The sequence below is a fragment of the Morus notabilis genome, unplaced genomic scaffold (assembly GCF_000414095.1).
Source record: "Morus notabilis unplaced genomic scaffold, ASM41409v2 Scaffold989, whole genome shotgun sequence".
Taxonomy (NCBI): domain Eukaryota; kingdom Viridiplantae; phylum Streptophyta; class Magnoliopsida; order Rosales; family Moraceae; genus Morus; species Morus notabilis.
The window spans coordinates 209,763-226,366 of NW_010363328.1; the positions used below are offsets into that span (position 1 = coordinate 209,763).

General features: G+C 37.4%; 2 protein-coding genes across 4 annotated transcripts; one reads left to right on the forward strand and one right to left on the reverse strand.

Moving 5' to 3' along the window:
- Positions 1-488: 488 nt before the first annotated feature.
- LOC21400994 (zinc finger CCCH domain-containing protein 14) lies at positions 489-4,211 on the reverse strand. The gene is made up of 4 exons (XM_010104241.2): positions 4,125-4,211; positions 3,910-3,986; positions 3,269-3,329; positions 489-1,519 (listed from the first exon to the last, which is right to left on the reverse strand). The coding sequence occupies exons 2-4, from the start codon at positions 3,980-3,982 to the stop codon at positions 760-762; spliced, it is 894 nt and encodes a 297-aa protein (XP_010102543.1). The 5' UTR covers positions 3,983-3,986; positions 4,125-4,211; the 3' UTR covers positions 489-759.
- A 739-nt stretch (positions 4,212-4,950) lies between these two features.
- On the forward strand, positions 4,951-15,744 carry LOC21400995 (enoyl-[acyl-carrier-protein] reductase [NADH], chloroplastic). 3 transcript variants are annotated; one of them, XM_024169572.1, is made up of 13 exons: positions 4,951-5,137; positions 6,019-6,298; positions 6,543-6,652; positions 6,749-6,804; positions 6,912-6,996; positions 13,943-13,990; positions 14,207-14,281; positions 14,362-14,473; positions 14,638-14,689; positions 14,785-14,836; positions 15,022-15,079; positions 15,160-15,258; positions 15,411-15,744. In XM_024169572.1, the coding sequence occupies exons 2-13, from the start codon at positions 6,019-6,021 to the stop codon at positions 15,560-15,562; spliced, it is 1,179 nt and encodes a 392-aa protein (XP_024025340.1). In that variant the 5' UTR covers positions 4,951-5,137; the 3' UTR covers positions 15,563-15,744. The 3 variants fall into 3 exon arrangements, with proteins under 3 accessions (XP_024025340.1, XP_024025342.1, XP_024025341.1); XM_024169574.1 differs by having other exon boundaries at positions 15,386-15,450; XM_024169573.1 differs by lacking the exon at positions 13,943-13,990.
- The last annotated feature ends 860 nt before the right edge of the window (positions 15,745-16,604 follow it).

Below are 16,604 nucleotides of genomic sequence, written 5' to 3' on the forward strand. Positions count from 1 at the left end.
ACTCTCAGAAACAATCACATCTTACATCTCAACTCGAATCAATGAATTAAATAAACCCTAAATGTAACTGTTTATGATAATTTTTTACTGTAGTAAAACTCAAATTTTAAACTTAAATGCTAAAAATGAACAGGCCTTAATAGATTTAAGTAGCTATATAGCTACTAGTGGATCTACTACATTCTCAAATAAAAAATTCTGTAACCTTCTGTTGGGCTAATTTTGTATTCAAACTCATTATTTTATTTGAATGGATTCTTTGCCAGACTATATTGACTTTTTTATACTTATTGATATTGCAATTGAGTATAAAGTGCAATAATGTGGTGATAATTACTGGTTATGACATATGCTAATGATTGTGGAAAAAATAAAATAAAAAATGAAGAAAAAAAGTACCCCTCAACATAAAGACCGGCATCGTTAATAAGGGGATGTTTTGGTTTCAACCTTCCCAAACGTTATTCAAAAATAAAGAAATTTTTATGTTTAAGAAGCCAAACAAAATGGAATCAATTCACTAGTTAAGTGTCTAATCACAAAAGCAACAAGGTTCCAAACAAGTTCAGGAAAGTTATCGACCAAGGGAAGTTCAAAAAGGACCAAAACGCTAAAATCTCTCGTATATTAGTGTCAAAATAGACTGCATTGCAAAGCGGCAATTTTCAGAGCTCCTAATGATACAAAGTTACTATCCAGTTTCTGCCATGAACTAGCCAGAGAAAAAAAAAAAAAAAAGGGGGGGCTATAACTAAGGCATCACACTACAGTCTTGCGCAATTCAGCAGCCCCATGTGCAAAATGACATCTACCTCCAAAGGTACAAGTGCCTTTAGCAAAATTATCACAAAGCTTTGTTTTATAGTTGTTTCCTGGAGGAGCAGGACCCCCTGTAACTCCGCTAGGTTTAGCCCGGGCAGTCATAGAAATATTAAAAATCAATTCTCTTACCCTGGCAGACGCTGCGTTGATCTGTTCGAAAGTTCCCTCTAGTTCAATGTTTTTGAGATTGGGATCCAACTCGTGTTCTCGGATTGCAAGCTTGACACCTGTCTGGCGACATATCTGCTTGGAATTTACACCGCCCTTCCCAATGATGGCCCCGGCTAGGGAAGCATCTACGCTGATTTTTGCAGTTGCTGACGCACCAAAGCCAGAAGCGGGGCCAGGTGGAGGCAGTGGCGGTGGCTCCACTCGACCAGTAAAACGACCTGGGAGAGGAGCCATGGCACGGGGATCATCATGGGATGGAGCAACAGGTTTGCCAAGTTCCCACTCACCATGAGCAAAATGGCATTTGTCACCAAATTTGCAGCCTTCAGCAGTATTGAACTTGCTGCATATGCGTGTTTTAACTGCGGGTGCAGAAGAGCCATTTGCGACAGGAGCTGCAGCCGGAGCGTTTCTAGATGCTGGAGGGACAGCAGGTGCTAAGTTCATCATCTGAGCAACAGCGTTATAACCACCAGGGACATAGTGAAGAAAATGGCAGCCTTCACCAAAGGGACAGCCCGTGGTACTGCAATTCAGAAGTACATCACGCTTAATCAGATCAAAGTGATTAACCAGAAGAACATTGTTAGTGTTTATTTACCAGCTCATACTATACAAAAACGAACACTTTACAAACCTCAATTACGAGACAAACTTAATAAAGTTAAAACATAAATTGTAAATTCCATTTTCTTTTTGTTTCACATCAAAATCTATTATCTGCAGGCCGTCTCAAAACAAGAAAATACATATGCAGTTCATTACTTTATCCATCACCAATTTTCTACCTCGTTCATTTCACCGATTCGAGTTTCAATTCCAGTTTTACTACAATATAAAACTCTCACAAAAAGTCACATCTAACTTTTTCTGCTACAATCAAAAGCTCTCACAAAAAGTCACATCTAACTTTTTTTGCTACAATCAAAAGCTCTTACAAAGTTACATCTCAATCCAAATTGAAATTCAAATCGGCGAACTGAACAAGGCAAGTCATTGCAAATTAGTCTCCACAAAATGAGAATTGAAAATATATCACTTATTCACCTCCCACACTAAAACGTACAGGGAGCAGAGTAACAAATAAGCGAAAAAATAGACGTCCAAAGTACAAAGACAAGTGACCACCTAAATTAAAAAATATACAGCCTGGTTTTACTAGGAAAAAATAAAAATATCCAAGGCATTCGACAAGAGACTTATGCCGTGTTTGGAATTGTTTTTGTTTTTGTTTTTCACGTTTTTCGAGAAAGAAAAAATGAAAATGATTCCAAAACGGCGTTTGGCACAATTAAAGATAAAAAAGGGAAATGAAAATAATTTTTTGGTTTAGTGTAAAATGGGAGAGAAATGAAAAACGAAAAAATCATTTTTTATTTTTTGTTTTTGTTTTCTCCTCTCTCAAGCAGGGAGAGAGACATTAATGAATTTTTTATACTGAAAATAATTTCTTGATAAAACTACCAAACACATTTTCAAAAATGACTTCTGTCTGAGATTGAAAACGTTTTTATTTCCTTTTTCATACAAAAAAACAAAATCATTTTAGAACGAATTCCAAACCTTAATAATCCCATCTCACATGAGAATAAAAAAGTGCAGCCTTTTTTTTTTTTGGGGGTAACTGTGGTGTTTGGGACTTTTGACCCGACAAATCCACGGAGCACCCCTTGCACATGGATCGGGTAAATCTCAAGCCTTTGGCCCACAGGCATGGCCCCAAGGAATTGATAGCACTCAATGGGAATCGAACCTTAGACCTAATGCTTCTTGAGGCACTAAGCCCAAGTGATTCACCAGTCACCACTAAGCCAACCCCTTGGGGGTTGAGTGCAAACCAAATTCACAACAACAAATAATTCTGTCCATTGATTTTACAACCTCGTGGAATTTTCAAAGATTACCTGAATGCATATACTATGTTTCCAAACCAATAAAGTCTGCAAAGTTACAAGTAGATTATATCTTACCCAACTCACATGATAAAACGTTAACTCCAATTCAGCCAGAAGTATAACAATCAAATAAGAATTTAGTTTGCACATTCTTGTGTTATCATCATCGTGCTTCATAAATACAAAATGATTTTCTTAGGAAGTAAATTAGACAACATCAAAGAATATACTCGTATAAACAGCTACAAATTTCCGGTTCGTAAGCGCAATTACAAATTTACAGAATTTTATCTTGTAATAAGTGTGGTTTGAGTTCTTATATAGCTTAACTGAAAAGAATGAAGACGCATTTCAGAAGATTTATTAAGAGAGATTTGAACCTGAAAAATTTGGTGCATGGCTTCGATTTGCTTCCTACACCAGTTGATAAGGACTCCAGTTCTGTTACAACACATTAGTTACGTTTTCTCAGTTAATCTTTACTTAATTCTTAATCTAATTACTCTATTCTAATTAAAACCTTAACCATATGTCAAAATAATAATAATAATAAAATCATATTCAATACTAAATTACCAAAAATTTTCCTACCAAAAAAAAAAATTTACCAAAAATTTGTATGAGATTCACAACACAAGAACAAAAAACAACAAACTATTTTTTTTTTTTTTTTTTGAAAAAACAAACAAATAATAAACTCTGAGAACTTCACGTTTTAATTACTTTTTTTTTTTTGCCTCCTAATCAATATTTCTTCCTTTTTAACGTTATGTTATTTCTTTTTCTACGATTTTTCTTCAAGAAAGTTGGACAAAACAAATCACATACCGCAAGTAAAAAAGAAAGAAATAAAAAACCCTAAATTATACGAACTGAAAAAAGAGAACTTTAAGCTCCAGAAAATGCAGAGCTAGAAAGTTGAACTTGAACAAGGAAGCAATTTTCTTTTGCCTTCGCAACTTTCTCTCCAACCAAACAGAAAATAGCAAATAAGAGTTTAGCAAAAAGAAAAAGGAGGAACCTCGCTTGGACTTCTTGACACCGCCATTAGCTTTGAAGCCAGATTCAGGCCTTCCTCGCTTGCGAACATCCATTAATCTGGGGAAAAAAAAACCAAATCGAGATCCGGACGAGCCAGACTCAAATAAACAAGATTTGGATTTGGAGATGAATATATAAGAATAAATTTCTGAAAGGAGAAACTCGAATTACAAAGAAATGAATCGAATAAATAACCTTTAAGGCAAGAAGGGTTTTGGAGGAGAAAAAAGCAAAGAGGGAGAGCACAGCAGAAGAAGCTGAGCAAGCAGAGAGAGTGGGAAATTTTGGGGAGGTCAGATATTAATAGACCAACCATTTCCTTTTATTTATTGGATAAATAAAATTCGGATAGAATATGAGCTTGCGTCATAATTGTTTTCTATGATTGGGAAAATAATTGTTTTCTTTTTAATTTTGGTATTAATTCTATTAAGTCACGTTAAATTAATTTTTCAAAAAGTTTTTCCAAACTATTAAGTTGTATAAACATGTGAATTTAGCTAAAATAGTAATAGTAGTAATAATTTGGTCAAGAAAATAGTAATAATAATTAAATAATAATGATTATTGTAGTAATAATAATAATAATAATAATAATAATAAAATGTCCAAGTTGGACTACCGAGTGCCGCGATTTTTTGGCAAGTAATCGGTGCCTTTTTAACTGGTTTCTCTGCCCTATGAATTTTACTTTTACACGCACGCGCGCTTTCTCTAGATTGTACACTGTACTTGCTTTCTGTGATTTGGCAAAACGATGGCCATTCGCCGGCCGACCGGCGCGGCGTTTGACGGATCAGTTCGCGGGGCTCGGAGGTTGTCGGATGGCGGCAACGAATCATATAAAACCCTAGGATCAGGATACCACAGGCCCACCTTATTTCAAAGGGCCGGGCCTCTTGTGTGCAGAGCCCAATTTTAGGCCCATGTTGAAACAATTGAACAAGGGTAGAACCGTCATTTTGCAAGGCTCGCCTAAAACTCATCTCTGTTATTCAGCAATTACGAAGCTCAACGACAATAAAAACAGTCACCAACCATCAAACAAACCAAACCTTGATTTCATCGAAACCATTACAGTTTTACACCCACATTACATTACGTTCAGTACTACATTGCATAAATAAAAACCCCTTTTTTTTTTCTCTCTCTTCCTGCATATCAAGCTTCCATTTTTCTCTCTCTAACTCGGCTTATTCCAGACAGAGGTCAGTCTCTCTCTCCGATCTTTCTTCAAAGATTATGCATGTAACGGAATTTGAGTTCTTATATTGTTACTGATTTTGATAGTTTTGATCTGGGTCGATTCAATACCGTTTAATTTTTTAAATTTTTTCAGATTTTCTGTTTTGTTTACTTTTGATCATACAGAAATATATAGATACAGAAATATATGATATAGCTTGCAATGTTTAATTGTTCTTGCCAACTAAACTGAGTATAAAGTTTGATCATCAATTATTGCTCAGAATGATGAAGCCAAAATTTTTTTAGTTGGGCATTATGAAAATTAATTGGAGATAATTTTTTACTGGTCTCATAATTATATATTTCAATCAATTATGGAGTGTAGGAACATTTTATAGTTTTTCTTAAGGTACATTTGAAATTGTACAAAAAAAATATTAGGCATAAAAATTAAAATTCTAAAGTATGAGTGGGGCATATGTGGCTTTGTCGCTGATTGGTTATGTAAAGTATATAAAACCAATGTTGGTTGCTAATAGCTATTTTTTTTCTCAAGTGCCATTTTCGGGTGTCATTTACCTTTTTGTTTTTAAATTTCGTATTTGAATTATTTCTTATTTTTCTCCCTTTTAGTCGTCTAATTTACGCAACTAGCATCAAATACTTTACATTTGTTTCACTGAAAATTTGGTGTAAGATAACATTGTGAATGTACTACTTATCTAGTACAAGAATCTACTGTCCTTTTTTGTCTGTCTTGAATTCAAAAACAACGTATTTTTAAAACTAGATTATAACATTGTGGAAAGCTTAGATTTAAACACACGGTTTATCATGTCTGCCATAATGGAAATGCCTTCTAAATGTTTCTGAATCTTGCTTTTACTTTCTGGTGGTTTAGATGAGCTCAACCGCAACTCATGTCATGCATACCGCAATGGTCAAGCCCCAGATAAATTGTTCACGGAGAACTTTTATGCAGAGCACAGTGAATTTCAGCACCAAGTGTAAAGCAACAGCGTGGAAGAGGCTGGCAAGCTCTTCTCACATCTCAGCAAGGCCGTCATTCTTCCAGAGCTTAACAACTAGTAATGCTAAAAGTTCGGAAAAGGTTGTCTCTAGAGCAATGTCTGTAGCAGTTGAGAGCAATACCTTGCCAGGATTGCCTATTGATTTGAGAGGTCACACACCTTCTTATATGACTTGTTTATATTAAATAAATAGTAGGAAATGCCATAATTTGTGCATCAGAAGAACGAATGATTTGACAGGGTTCGTATTGATCTGCGGAAATACATCAGATCTTATCAATGCACTTTATTCTACTTATTCCAAGGAAAGGATTCAACAATCACTTAAAAGAAAATCAAGAAACTAATTATACCATAGTTTAGCATGTTATAAATTTGGGACAGCCCTTATCAGGTAAGAGAGCATTTATTGCTGGTGTGGCTGATGACAACGGGTATGGTTGGGCAATAGCGAAATCTCTTGCTGCTGCCGGTGCGGAAATTCTTGTTGGTACATGGGTGCCGGTGAGTAAATTGATTCATCGCATTTCTCTCATGGCTGTAAAGATATTAGTAACTAAAATTTATTACATTGTTTTTTAACAAAGATCTCCTTTTTAGGCACTAAACATTTTTGAATCCAGCTTACGGCGAGGAAAATTTTACGAATCATGTGTGTAAGGGAAAGATTTATTTTCTCTCCGCATTTCATATAATCATTTGATGTTCGTCAAAGCTGTCTCCATTTTCCAACAATTGCTTATCTAAATCTTGGTCTTCCCAGATTACCAGATGGTTCATTGATGGAGATTACCAAAGTATATCCACTAGATGCAGTTTTTGACAATCCCGAGGATGTTCCTGAAGATGTATGGCTCCTTCCTTTTTTAACTACGCCAAACAATTCTGATTATATTCTCACTTATTCTTCAATGTGCTTTGTGTAATATGTAATTGTCGGTTAGATAAAGTCTTTGCATTTGAATTTAAATAAACTAGAGGATAAAGGGTTTATCATTAGAGATAAGGTTTCTTAGGTTAGAGTTTATCTTTAATTAGGATAGTTTCTTTTAGGAAGATAAGGTTTCTTCCTTAGCCTATTTATTCTTATTTTTTACTATTTTGAAAATAATAGAAGAGATTTTCTTTCTAGAAAATTTACATGGTATCAGAGCCATGACAAAAACAGCCATGGTTGGTGCCACCAAAGGCACGAGTTCCTTAGAGGTTGCTGATGAGGTTGTTCATCAGTCTCCTATGTATTTGCCCGATCATTCCCTTCAAATAACCATTCATAAACTGAATGGAAAAAATTATCTAGAATGGTCACAATCTGTCAAACTTGTGATCGATGGTAAAGGAAAGCTTGGTTACCTGACCGGAGAAATAAAACAGCCTACTAATGATGCAAAGCAGAGGAGATGAAAATCAGAGAACTCAATGGTAATTGCCTGGTTGATTAATTCTATGGAACCGATGATTGGGAAACCCTTCATGTTTCTCCCTACTGCCTGAGATGTTTGGGAAGCAATGCAGGATACATACTCTGATCAGGAAAATTATTCCCAGATGTTTGAATTAAATGCCAAGATGTGGAGATCCCAGCAAGGAGACTGAGAAGTGACTGTGTATTATAACGAGATGATGACACTATGGCAGGAACTTGATCTACTCGAAGAAGAAGAATGGGAGAGTCCAAGTGATAGTGTTCGATACAAGAAAAAATTTGAAAGAAACCGTGCGTTTGTATTTCTTGCAAGTTTAAACAAAGAATTAGATGAAGTCCGCGGTCGAATTTTGAGTCGAACACCTCTCCCCTCAATCAGAGAGGTTTTCTCCGAAGTCCGCAGAGAAGAAGCTCGTAGACATGTCATGATGAAACCAGCAGGAGACACTCGACCAAGCCTTGATGCTGAAAGTTCTGCACTGGCTACAAAAGGGTATGATCCAGAGGGCGAAAGGAAGAATGGAAGACAGAAGCCATGGTGTGATCACTGCAAAAAACCCTGGCACACCCGTGAGAACTGCTGGAAAATTCACGGCAAGCCAGCAAACTGGAAAAAGAAGCAGAATGGTGACACTCGGGCATTCCAGGCCAGCAACAATAATGAAACAGGGCAGCAACAAGTCTCCTCAGAAACTCTTCCATTTACAAATGAACAAATTGACCACCTGTACAAAATGTTTTAGCCACCCTTACAACCCTTCTTGTTCTGTGGCACAAAAAGGTAATTACCTCACAGCCGCTCGTATCAGTGTCAATCCAAATTGTTCTTGGATAATCAATTCCCATGCAACCGATCACATGACCAGATTATCACAATTATTTTCATCTTATAGACCATGTGTAGGAAATCAAAAAATCAAAATAGCTGATGGTTCCCTCTCAACAATAGCCGGGAAAGGAACCATTGTTATTTCTCCTCACCTTACTCTTAATGATGTCCTCCATGTCTCAAATTTGTCTTGCAATCTCTCATCTGTCAGTAAATTAACTCATGATCAAAATTGTCAAGTTAACTTCCTTTTTTCTCGTGAGTTCCAGGATTTAACCTCGGGGAAGATGATTGGCAATGCTAAACAAGTTGAAGGACTCTACATACTTGAAGGTGGATCTGCAATTGGAAGGCAAGCTCGGAAGACTTGTTTCACTTCTATTTTTGTTATTAGTACAAATGAAATCATGCTATGGCATTATAGATTAGGTCATCCAAATTTTAAATATTTGAAACATTTGTTTCCCAAGTTATTTATCAATAAAAATCCGTCTTCTTTTCAATGTGAAATTTGTGAGTTAGCAAAACATCACCGTGTCCCCTTTCCACCACAACCCTACAAAAGCTCAAAACCATTTACTATAATACATAGTGATGTTTGGGGTCCTTCTAGAGTTGCAACCCTCTCAAGTAAAAGATGGTTTATCACCTTCATTGATGATCACACAAGGGTTTCTTGGGTATTTTTACTAAAAGAAAAATCTGATGCAGAACAAGTGTTTAAAAATTTTTACACCGTGATTCAAACACAATTTAAAAACGAAATTCAAATCTTTCGGAGTGATAATGGACAAGAGTATTTTAACTCCATTCTGGAAAAAAAATTCATGAAAAAGGAATTGTGCATCAAAGCTCTTGTAATAATACACCTCAACAAAATGGGGTGGTTGAAAGGAAGAATAAACACATCCTAGAAGTTGCCCGGGCCTTAAGATTTTCTTAATGTTCCAAAATATTTATGGGGGGAAGCTATCCTTACAGCCACTTACTTGATCAATAGGATGCCAACTAGAATTTTGAAATTTAAAACCCCTTTAAATGTTTTCAAAGAGTGCTTTCCTACTTCAAGGCTTTTTGGTGATATCCCTCTAAAAATATTTGGATGTACTGCATTTGTTCATATCTATGATAATAAACGAGGGAAACTAGATCCTGAAGCAAGAAAATGCATTTTTGTTGGCTATCCATCAAATCAAAAAGGGTACAAGTGCTTTGATCCACTCTAAAAAAAATTGTTTGTTTCCATGGATGTACCTTTTTTGAAAACCAAAGTTACTACATGAGTTCTCATCTTCAGGGGGAGAACAATAGTGAAGATTCAAATGTCAGTATTGATGCTTTAAAAAAAACTGAAACGGTTCCAGCCGTGTTTGAACTTACACCCGAAATAGATGAGGAAATAAATGATGTAGGTACAGTTTTGAATGAAAATTCAAATGAAACAAATGTATTGGATACTGAAAATCATGGACAGCTTCCTTAATGCCATCACATGATCATAATCGTGGAAAATTAGAGATGTGTGCGAAACGGTACAAAGGGCTAGTCTTCTCAAGAAGGAATCATCAACAAGGAACAGAGAAATCTAACTTGCAACACTGCCAAGAGTCCAACCGTGGATTAGATCCCATGTTAGATAAAGTCCCAAGTAATTCTGAACCAAACTCTTCAATTCCTATTGCTCTCAGAAAAGGTATTAGATCTTGCACCAAACATCCATTGTCCAATTTTGTGTTGTATGAAAAAGTGTCACCCTCCTTCCATGCATTTATCTAACAACTCTCCAGTGTAGCTATTCCAAAAAATATACAGGAGGCTCTAGTTGTTCCCGAGTGGAAGGAAGCAGTTTATGAAGAGATGATGGCTCTTGAGAAAAATGAAACATGGGACGAACTAGACTTGCCACGCGGGAAAACAACCGTTGGCTGCAAATGGGTGTTTACCGTGAAGTACAACTCAGATGGCTCATTGGAAAGATATAAAACACGCTTGGTAGCAAAGGGATTTACACAAACATACAGTATTGACTACTCCGAAACCTTCTCTCCAGTAGCAAAATTGAACACAGTAAGGGTTCTCCTGTCCATTGCCGTGAATCTTGATTGGCCTCTACACCAGCTAGACGTAAAAAATGCCTTCCTCAATGGAGAATTAGCAGAAGAGGTGTATATGGATGTGATGGAAACCTCTAGATTAATGAAGAACAAATTACACACTAAGGTGATTTTTCGAGAGAATCACCGTCTCTCCTCACAATTCTACACAATCCAAAAGTGCCTAACCTCTAGGAACCCCTGCTTATTTATAGACTCTCCTAGATTGACTAACAGCTTCTCCTACAAGCTACAAGCTAACTCTTAACAACTAACTAAACTCAGTTACAAGTCCCTGTCCACGTCAACCACTAACCACCCAGTAACCAATCCTTTATTGTTTCTTTCTTTCTTCTACCATAGTCTAGCAGCGTCTAGTTCTTATCATTACCCCCCCATTCACAAGAACCTTGTCCTCAAGGTTCAAGTGACCTCTCTGTGCTCCGCCGTTTGTCCCCCCGGTGCTTCCTCAACTTCAACATCAGTTCCAGCCCCATCATTTTCGTCTACCGCTGCGATAAGAACCTGTAGTTGGGGGTTCTTACAGACGTGGCCGAACTGCCATTTCTCCTCACACCGGAAGCATAAACCTCGTTCCCTTCGCCACTGCATTTCAGCATCCGAAATCCTCCTCCTGAAATTTTCATTGTTCCATGTAAAGTGAGGGGAATTGGGAAGCTGATTCTTGTTGACTGAGACGTTGGAGTGAGAAGAGTTAGAACTAGTGCGTGTCACTCCCGAAACAACTCCAATACCCTCTGCAGTCTTTAGTGGAATTCCACTAATGCCACCGACTGGAATCCCACTAGTGCCACCGACTGAGTAATTGGAATAACCCCCCACCGCTGATTTCCTTAGTCCCAAAGAGTCCCCAATTCTGGAGATTTCAGCCCCTCCAACATTCGGTATGGGCGTGGACACTTGGGCTCTTTCAAGGGCCCAATTCTTCTCCTCAATTTTTTGGGCCAAATCCAACAGCTGGACGAGAGAGACAGGCTTCACCATACGAACTTCTGCCTTGATTTCCTCGGCCAGTCCATTCGAGAAGGCTCCCATTAGAAACTCCTCGTCGGCTTCTCTCAAAGGGGACGAGAGCAGCTCGAATTTCTCACGAAATTCAGCCACCGATGAGTCTTGTCGCAAAGCAATCAAGGCTTCGTAATGGTTGCCAGTTTGCGAAGACTTGAACCGCTGTATCACGGATTCCTTGAATCTCAGCCATGAAATGTGACCAGATCTGGATTCCAACCACTGGAACCAGTTCAGCGCCTTCCCTTCAAGACCGATAATCGCCGCCGCCACTCGTTCCGCCTCCTCGACGCCTTGGACCTAGAAATATCGCTCAAGCCGAAACAACCAGCCAAGCGGATCATCGCCGCTAAAAAGGGGAATTTCCATTCGGCGAAATCTTGATTCTCCGCCGCTCGGTGCTGAACCATGATCGGGGTGAAACGCTGCCGCCGTCGCGCCACTGCCTTCAACGTCGTTTGAAGCAAAAGCCCTAGCCTGCTCTGCCGGTGGATTCACGCCGTTCCCCGACCTCATCCAATCGGTAAGCTCCTTCATGTACTCCTTCACAGCTCCTATGTCTGCCGAAAGCTGTCCGACAACTCCTTTGAGTTCTCCGATGTCTTTCTCCAAAACTTCCACTCTTCCGTCCATTTTTCCAACTTTTGAAGCAACCATTCCCAATCGGAATAGCTCTGATACCAATTTGATGGAAACCTCTAGATTAATGAAGGACAAATTACACACTAAGGTGATTTTTCGAGAGAATCACCGTCTCTCCTCACAATTCTACACAATCCAAAAGTGCCTAACCTCTAGGAACCCCTGCTTATTTATAGACTCTCCTAGATTGACTAACAGCTTCTCCTACAAGCTACAAGCTAACTCTTAACAACTAACTAAATTCAGTTACAAGTCCCTGTCCACGTCAGCCACTAACCACCCAGTAACCAATCATTTATTGTTTCTTTCTTTCTTCTACCATAGTCTAGCAGCGTCTAGTTCTTATCAGGATGCTCCACCAAGTTTTTTTGAGAGGTTTGGTTTGAGGATCTGTCGATTAAAAAAGTCTCTGTATGGGCTCAAGCAGTCTCCTAGAGCTTGGTTTGAACGATTTGCAAAGTTTGTAAAAGGCCAAGGCTTTACTCAAGGACAAGCAGACCATACTCTATTCATGAAGATATCCTCTGAAGGAAAGATCGCTGTCTTAATTGTCTACGTGGATGATATTATCCTTGCAGGAGATGATTTCTAAGAAATGAGTAAATTAAAGCAGTGCTTGGCTACTGAATTTGAGATTAAGGATCTGGGACCATTACAATACTTTCTTGGTATGGAATTTGCACGATCCAAGAAAGGGATTGTCGTCTCACAGCCCAAATATACCCTTGATCTTTTAGAAGAAACAGGGATGAGTGGATGTAGACTGGCTGACACCCCTATAGAGTTCAACGTAAAACTTGGTGAAGGAGAGAAAGAGGTCCAAGTTGATACAAACCGATACCAGAGACTAGTTGACAAGTTAATTTACCTATCTCATACAAGACTTGATATCGTATTCGCAGTAAGTGTGGTTAGCCAATTCATGCCTGTACGAGGAACACCTTGAAGCGGTTTACCGGATCTTGAGGTATTTAAAGGGAACTCCAGGAAAAGGATTGTTTTTCAGGAAAAGTGAGCACAGGGGAATTGAAGTCTATACAGATGCTGACTGGGCAAGATCAATAGTGGATAGAAGATCAACTTCTGGATATTGCACATTTTTATGGGGAAATTTTGTCACGTGGAGGAGCAAAAAGTAGTGTAGTAGCTAGAAGTAGTGCCGAGGCCGAGTATAGATTAATGGCACTAGGGATATGTGAGGTACTATGGCTACTGAGAGCCCTCAAGGAGCTTAGAAGACCACACGATAGTCCTATGAAACTATACTGTGACAACAAGGCTACGATCAGCATCGCGCACAATCCTATTCAACATGACAAAACAAAGCGCATTGAGGTGGATAGACACTTTATAAAGGAGAAGCTTGAAGAAGGGGTCATATGCACGCCATTTGTTCCAACCACATAGCAAGTTGTAGATATTCTAATAAAGGGACTCCTAAGGTAGAAGTTTGAATTTCTAGTTAGCAAGTTGGGCATGATAGATATCTTTGCACCAACTGGAGGGGGAGTGTCGGTTAGATAAAGTCTTTGTATTTGAATTTAAATAAAATAGAGGATAAAGGGTTTATCATTAGAGATAAGGTTTCTTAGGTTAGAGTTTATCTTTAGAGTTTATCTTTAATTAGGATAGTTTCTTTTAGGAAGATAAGGTTTCTTTCTTAGCATATTTATTCTTATTTTTTACTATTCCGAAAATAATAGAAGAGAGTTTCTAGAAAATTTACAGTAATTTAAACTGTATTTTCATTGATGTCTGTATTCTGCTCCACGCAGATAAAAATAAACAAACGCTATGCAGGATCCTCAAATTGGACAGTTCGGGTATCATCTCCTTTGAACAGATTATTTTGAACTTTAGTTTTGAACTCCATGTTGGGTTACTCCTTTATAATATGAGGCATGCGTGGAGTTCAATAATTACGTGTTTTAATCTACAAAAAATTGTTTGTATTTCTGGCCGTGTAAAATCTCCTTTTGCTAGCTAATTCATAACACCGTTGATTCTTTTAAACTTTAAATCTTTAAAAATCTGTGCAGGAAGTTGCTGAATCTGTGAAAAAGGATTTCGGCAGTATTGACATCCTTGTCCATTCACTTGCCAATGGACCGGAGGTATAGTATTTTCCTATCGTTCTATTATCATCATTGTTCATGATCCTCATGGTACTTAAGTCTTAAAGTATCATGTACAGGTTAGCAAACCTCTTCTAGAGACATCGAGGAACGGATATCTTGCCGCCCTCTCAGCATCAAGTTACTCATTTATTTCTTTGCTCAAGCATTTTGCTCCAATAATGAATCCAGGCACACATCTAACTTATATTTCTTTCTCCATTTGTGCCACGATTTCCTTGTTAATAGTCATGCTTTTTCTTGTCCCCTTGTATCTCCATTAAAAAATCCTTAATCATGAACTAATAACTGCTGCTAGAAAGCTTACAATCTAATCTGAAATGTTGAAACTACAGGTGGTGCTTCAATTTCACTCACATACATTGCTTCCGAAAAGATCATTCCAGGGTGTGTTATCCTTGGACATTTCAAACCATGCTTTTCCAGTTCTTTTATAATGATTTAAAAACAAAACGAAAATGATTTCTCTGCTCTACACACAGTTATGGTGGAGGAATGAGTTCAGCCAAATCGGCTCTGGAGAGTGACACACGCGTGAGCAATTATTCTATAATTTTTTTTTTTTTTGTTTATGTATTAGAAGGAAAAAAAAATGGTTCCAGATTGACCATGTCTAAGAGAAACCATGTTTGAGTTTCTGATAAAAACATTACCAAATTTCTTCGAATGCCCGTTATGACAAATCTCATTTACTTTATTTTTTCCTACCTTTGCTTCAGGTTCTGGCTTTTGAAGCTGGAAGAAAACACAAAATCAGAGTCAACACAATATCTGCAGGTACTACAGTTAATCCCCCATTGAAAAATCAGTCTTTAGTCCTAAGCATATCTTATTGACATTATCCTCTAAAACTTCAGGCCCGTTAAGAAGTCGTGCTGCAAAAGCAATTGGTTTTATCGATATGATGATCGATTATTCGTCAGCCAATGCACCTTTACAAAAGGAATTATCTGCAGGTGATTTGCATGAAAAGAACTAGCTAGTTAGTTACTGTTTGATTGTCTTGTGTTGCAAGTTTTCTTTCCACTGGTATGACCAGATACAGCTATTTACTTTGATACTTGATACTTCAATCTAGTTTAGATGAACTTGAAAAATAAATGTACAGAGGAGGTCGGAAATGCTGCTGCCTTCCTTGCATCGCCGCTAGCATCAGCAATTACCGGAGCAGTTGTGTACGTCGACAATGGTCTGAATGCAATGGGAGTGGGAGTTGACAGCCCAATATTCGAGAACCTCGACATTCCAAAAGACAACTAGAGCGACAGACCTTGACTTCAATGGCTGATGAGGGATTTCACTAGAAAACTACTAAGCCAAAAAAAAAAATTTTCGTACCGTTTTTGTTTGGAAGTTAACTCATTCCTAGTTGATGAAAGGAAACTTATTCTCTTTCTGATTGGAATTTACATTTTGTGAAATCCTGTGCGTAAAAGACATCATTGTTTATTTAGGCTTCTGCATCTCATAAGATCATCTTTAACAATATGTCTGTTTAATTTAGTTACAAAAATAACAATATTTGTTCAAGTTTAAACAAATTTTTTATCGACCCCTTTTCTTGCATAGCCAGAAGTTACCACCAAAATCAGAGACGGAGACAACTATAACCCCTCTTTCTATGAACTAGAATAAAATGAAGGGTATTTTGACAAATTACTCAGATTAAGTGTTGCTAAATGCTCCTAAACTAAGGATATTATCAACAAATTATGGCTCCATTCATTTGGCTCGTTCAAATTGAGAATTTGAGTTAAAAAGTGAATTCATATGAGAGAAAACACTATAATAAAAAAATTGAGTTTAAATTTTCATTAGAGAAAATATTATAACAAAAAGTTAAATTTAAACTAGCGAAACGAACGGTGCTTAAATAATAGTAATGCCATCATACCCATCAACTGATCTCGTTTAAAGTTAGAGAACTAAATTTCCATACACATCAAATCTTCTTATTTAAAGTTGAGTGAACTTCAAATGGTGACAACATGTCATGGGAGAATTTCCTTTAAAAAAAAATTTAACTTCAAATGGTGATTTGAAGCACTATGCATTATTATTTTTTTTTTAAAAGTTATTTATCAACGTTGAAGTCAAGGGTTTGTCAATTTGCTAAACTTCAGGGGCAGAGGCTAAAATAAGGGTATTTTGACAAAGTACTCAGATTAAGTGTTGCTAAATGCTCCTAAATTAAGGATATTATCAACAGATTAAGACTCCATTCATTTCGTTCGTTCAAATTGAAAATTTAAGTTAAGAAGTGAATTCATGTAAAGAAAAATACTATAATAAAAAAACGTTG

Bases quoted from the DNA above. Each gene is read 5' to 3' on its own strand.
- LOC21400994 (XM_010104241.2), bottom strand. From the start codon at position 3,982: ATGGATGTTCGCAAGCGAGGAAGGCCTGAATCTGGCTTCAAAGCTAAT. The intron at 3,330-3,909 runs GTTCCTCCTTTT...GTGTTGTAACAG, and splicing joins TGTCAAGAAGTCCAAGCGAG to AACTGGAGTCCTTATCAACT. The intron at 1,520-3,268 runs GTTCAAATCTCT...TCTGAATTGCAG, and splicing joins CCATGCACCAAATTTTTCAG to TACCACGGGCTGTCCCTTTG.
- LOC21400995 (XM_024169572.1), top strand. From the start codon at position 6,019: ATGAGCTCAACCGCAACTCATGTCATGCATACCGCAATGGTCAAGCCC. The intron at 6,653-6,748 runs GTGAGTAAATTG...TCTCCTTTTTAG, and splicing joins TTGTTGGTACATGGGTGCCG to GCACTAAACATTTTTGAATC. The intron at 6,805-6,911 runs GTAAGGGAAAGA...TGGTCTTCCCAG, and splicing joins AAATTTTACGAATCATGTGT to ATTACCAGATGGTTCATTGA.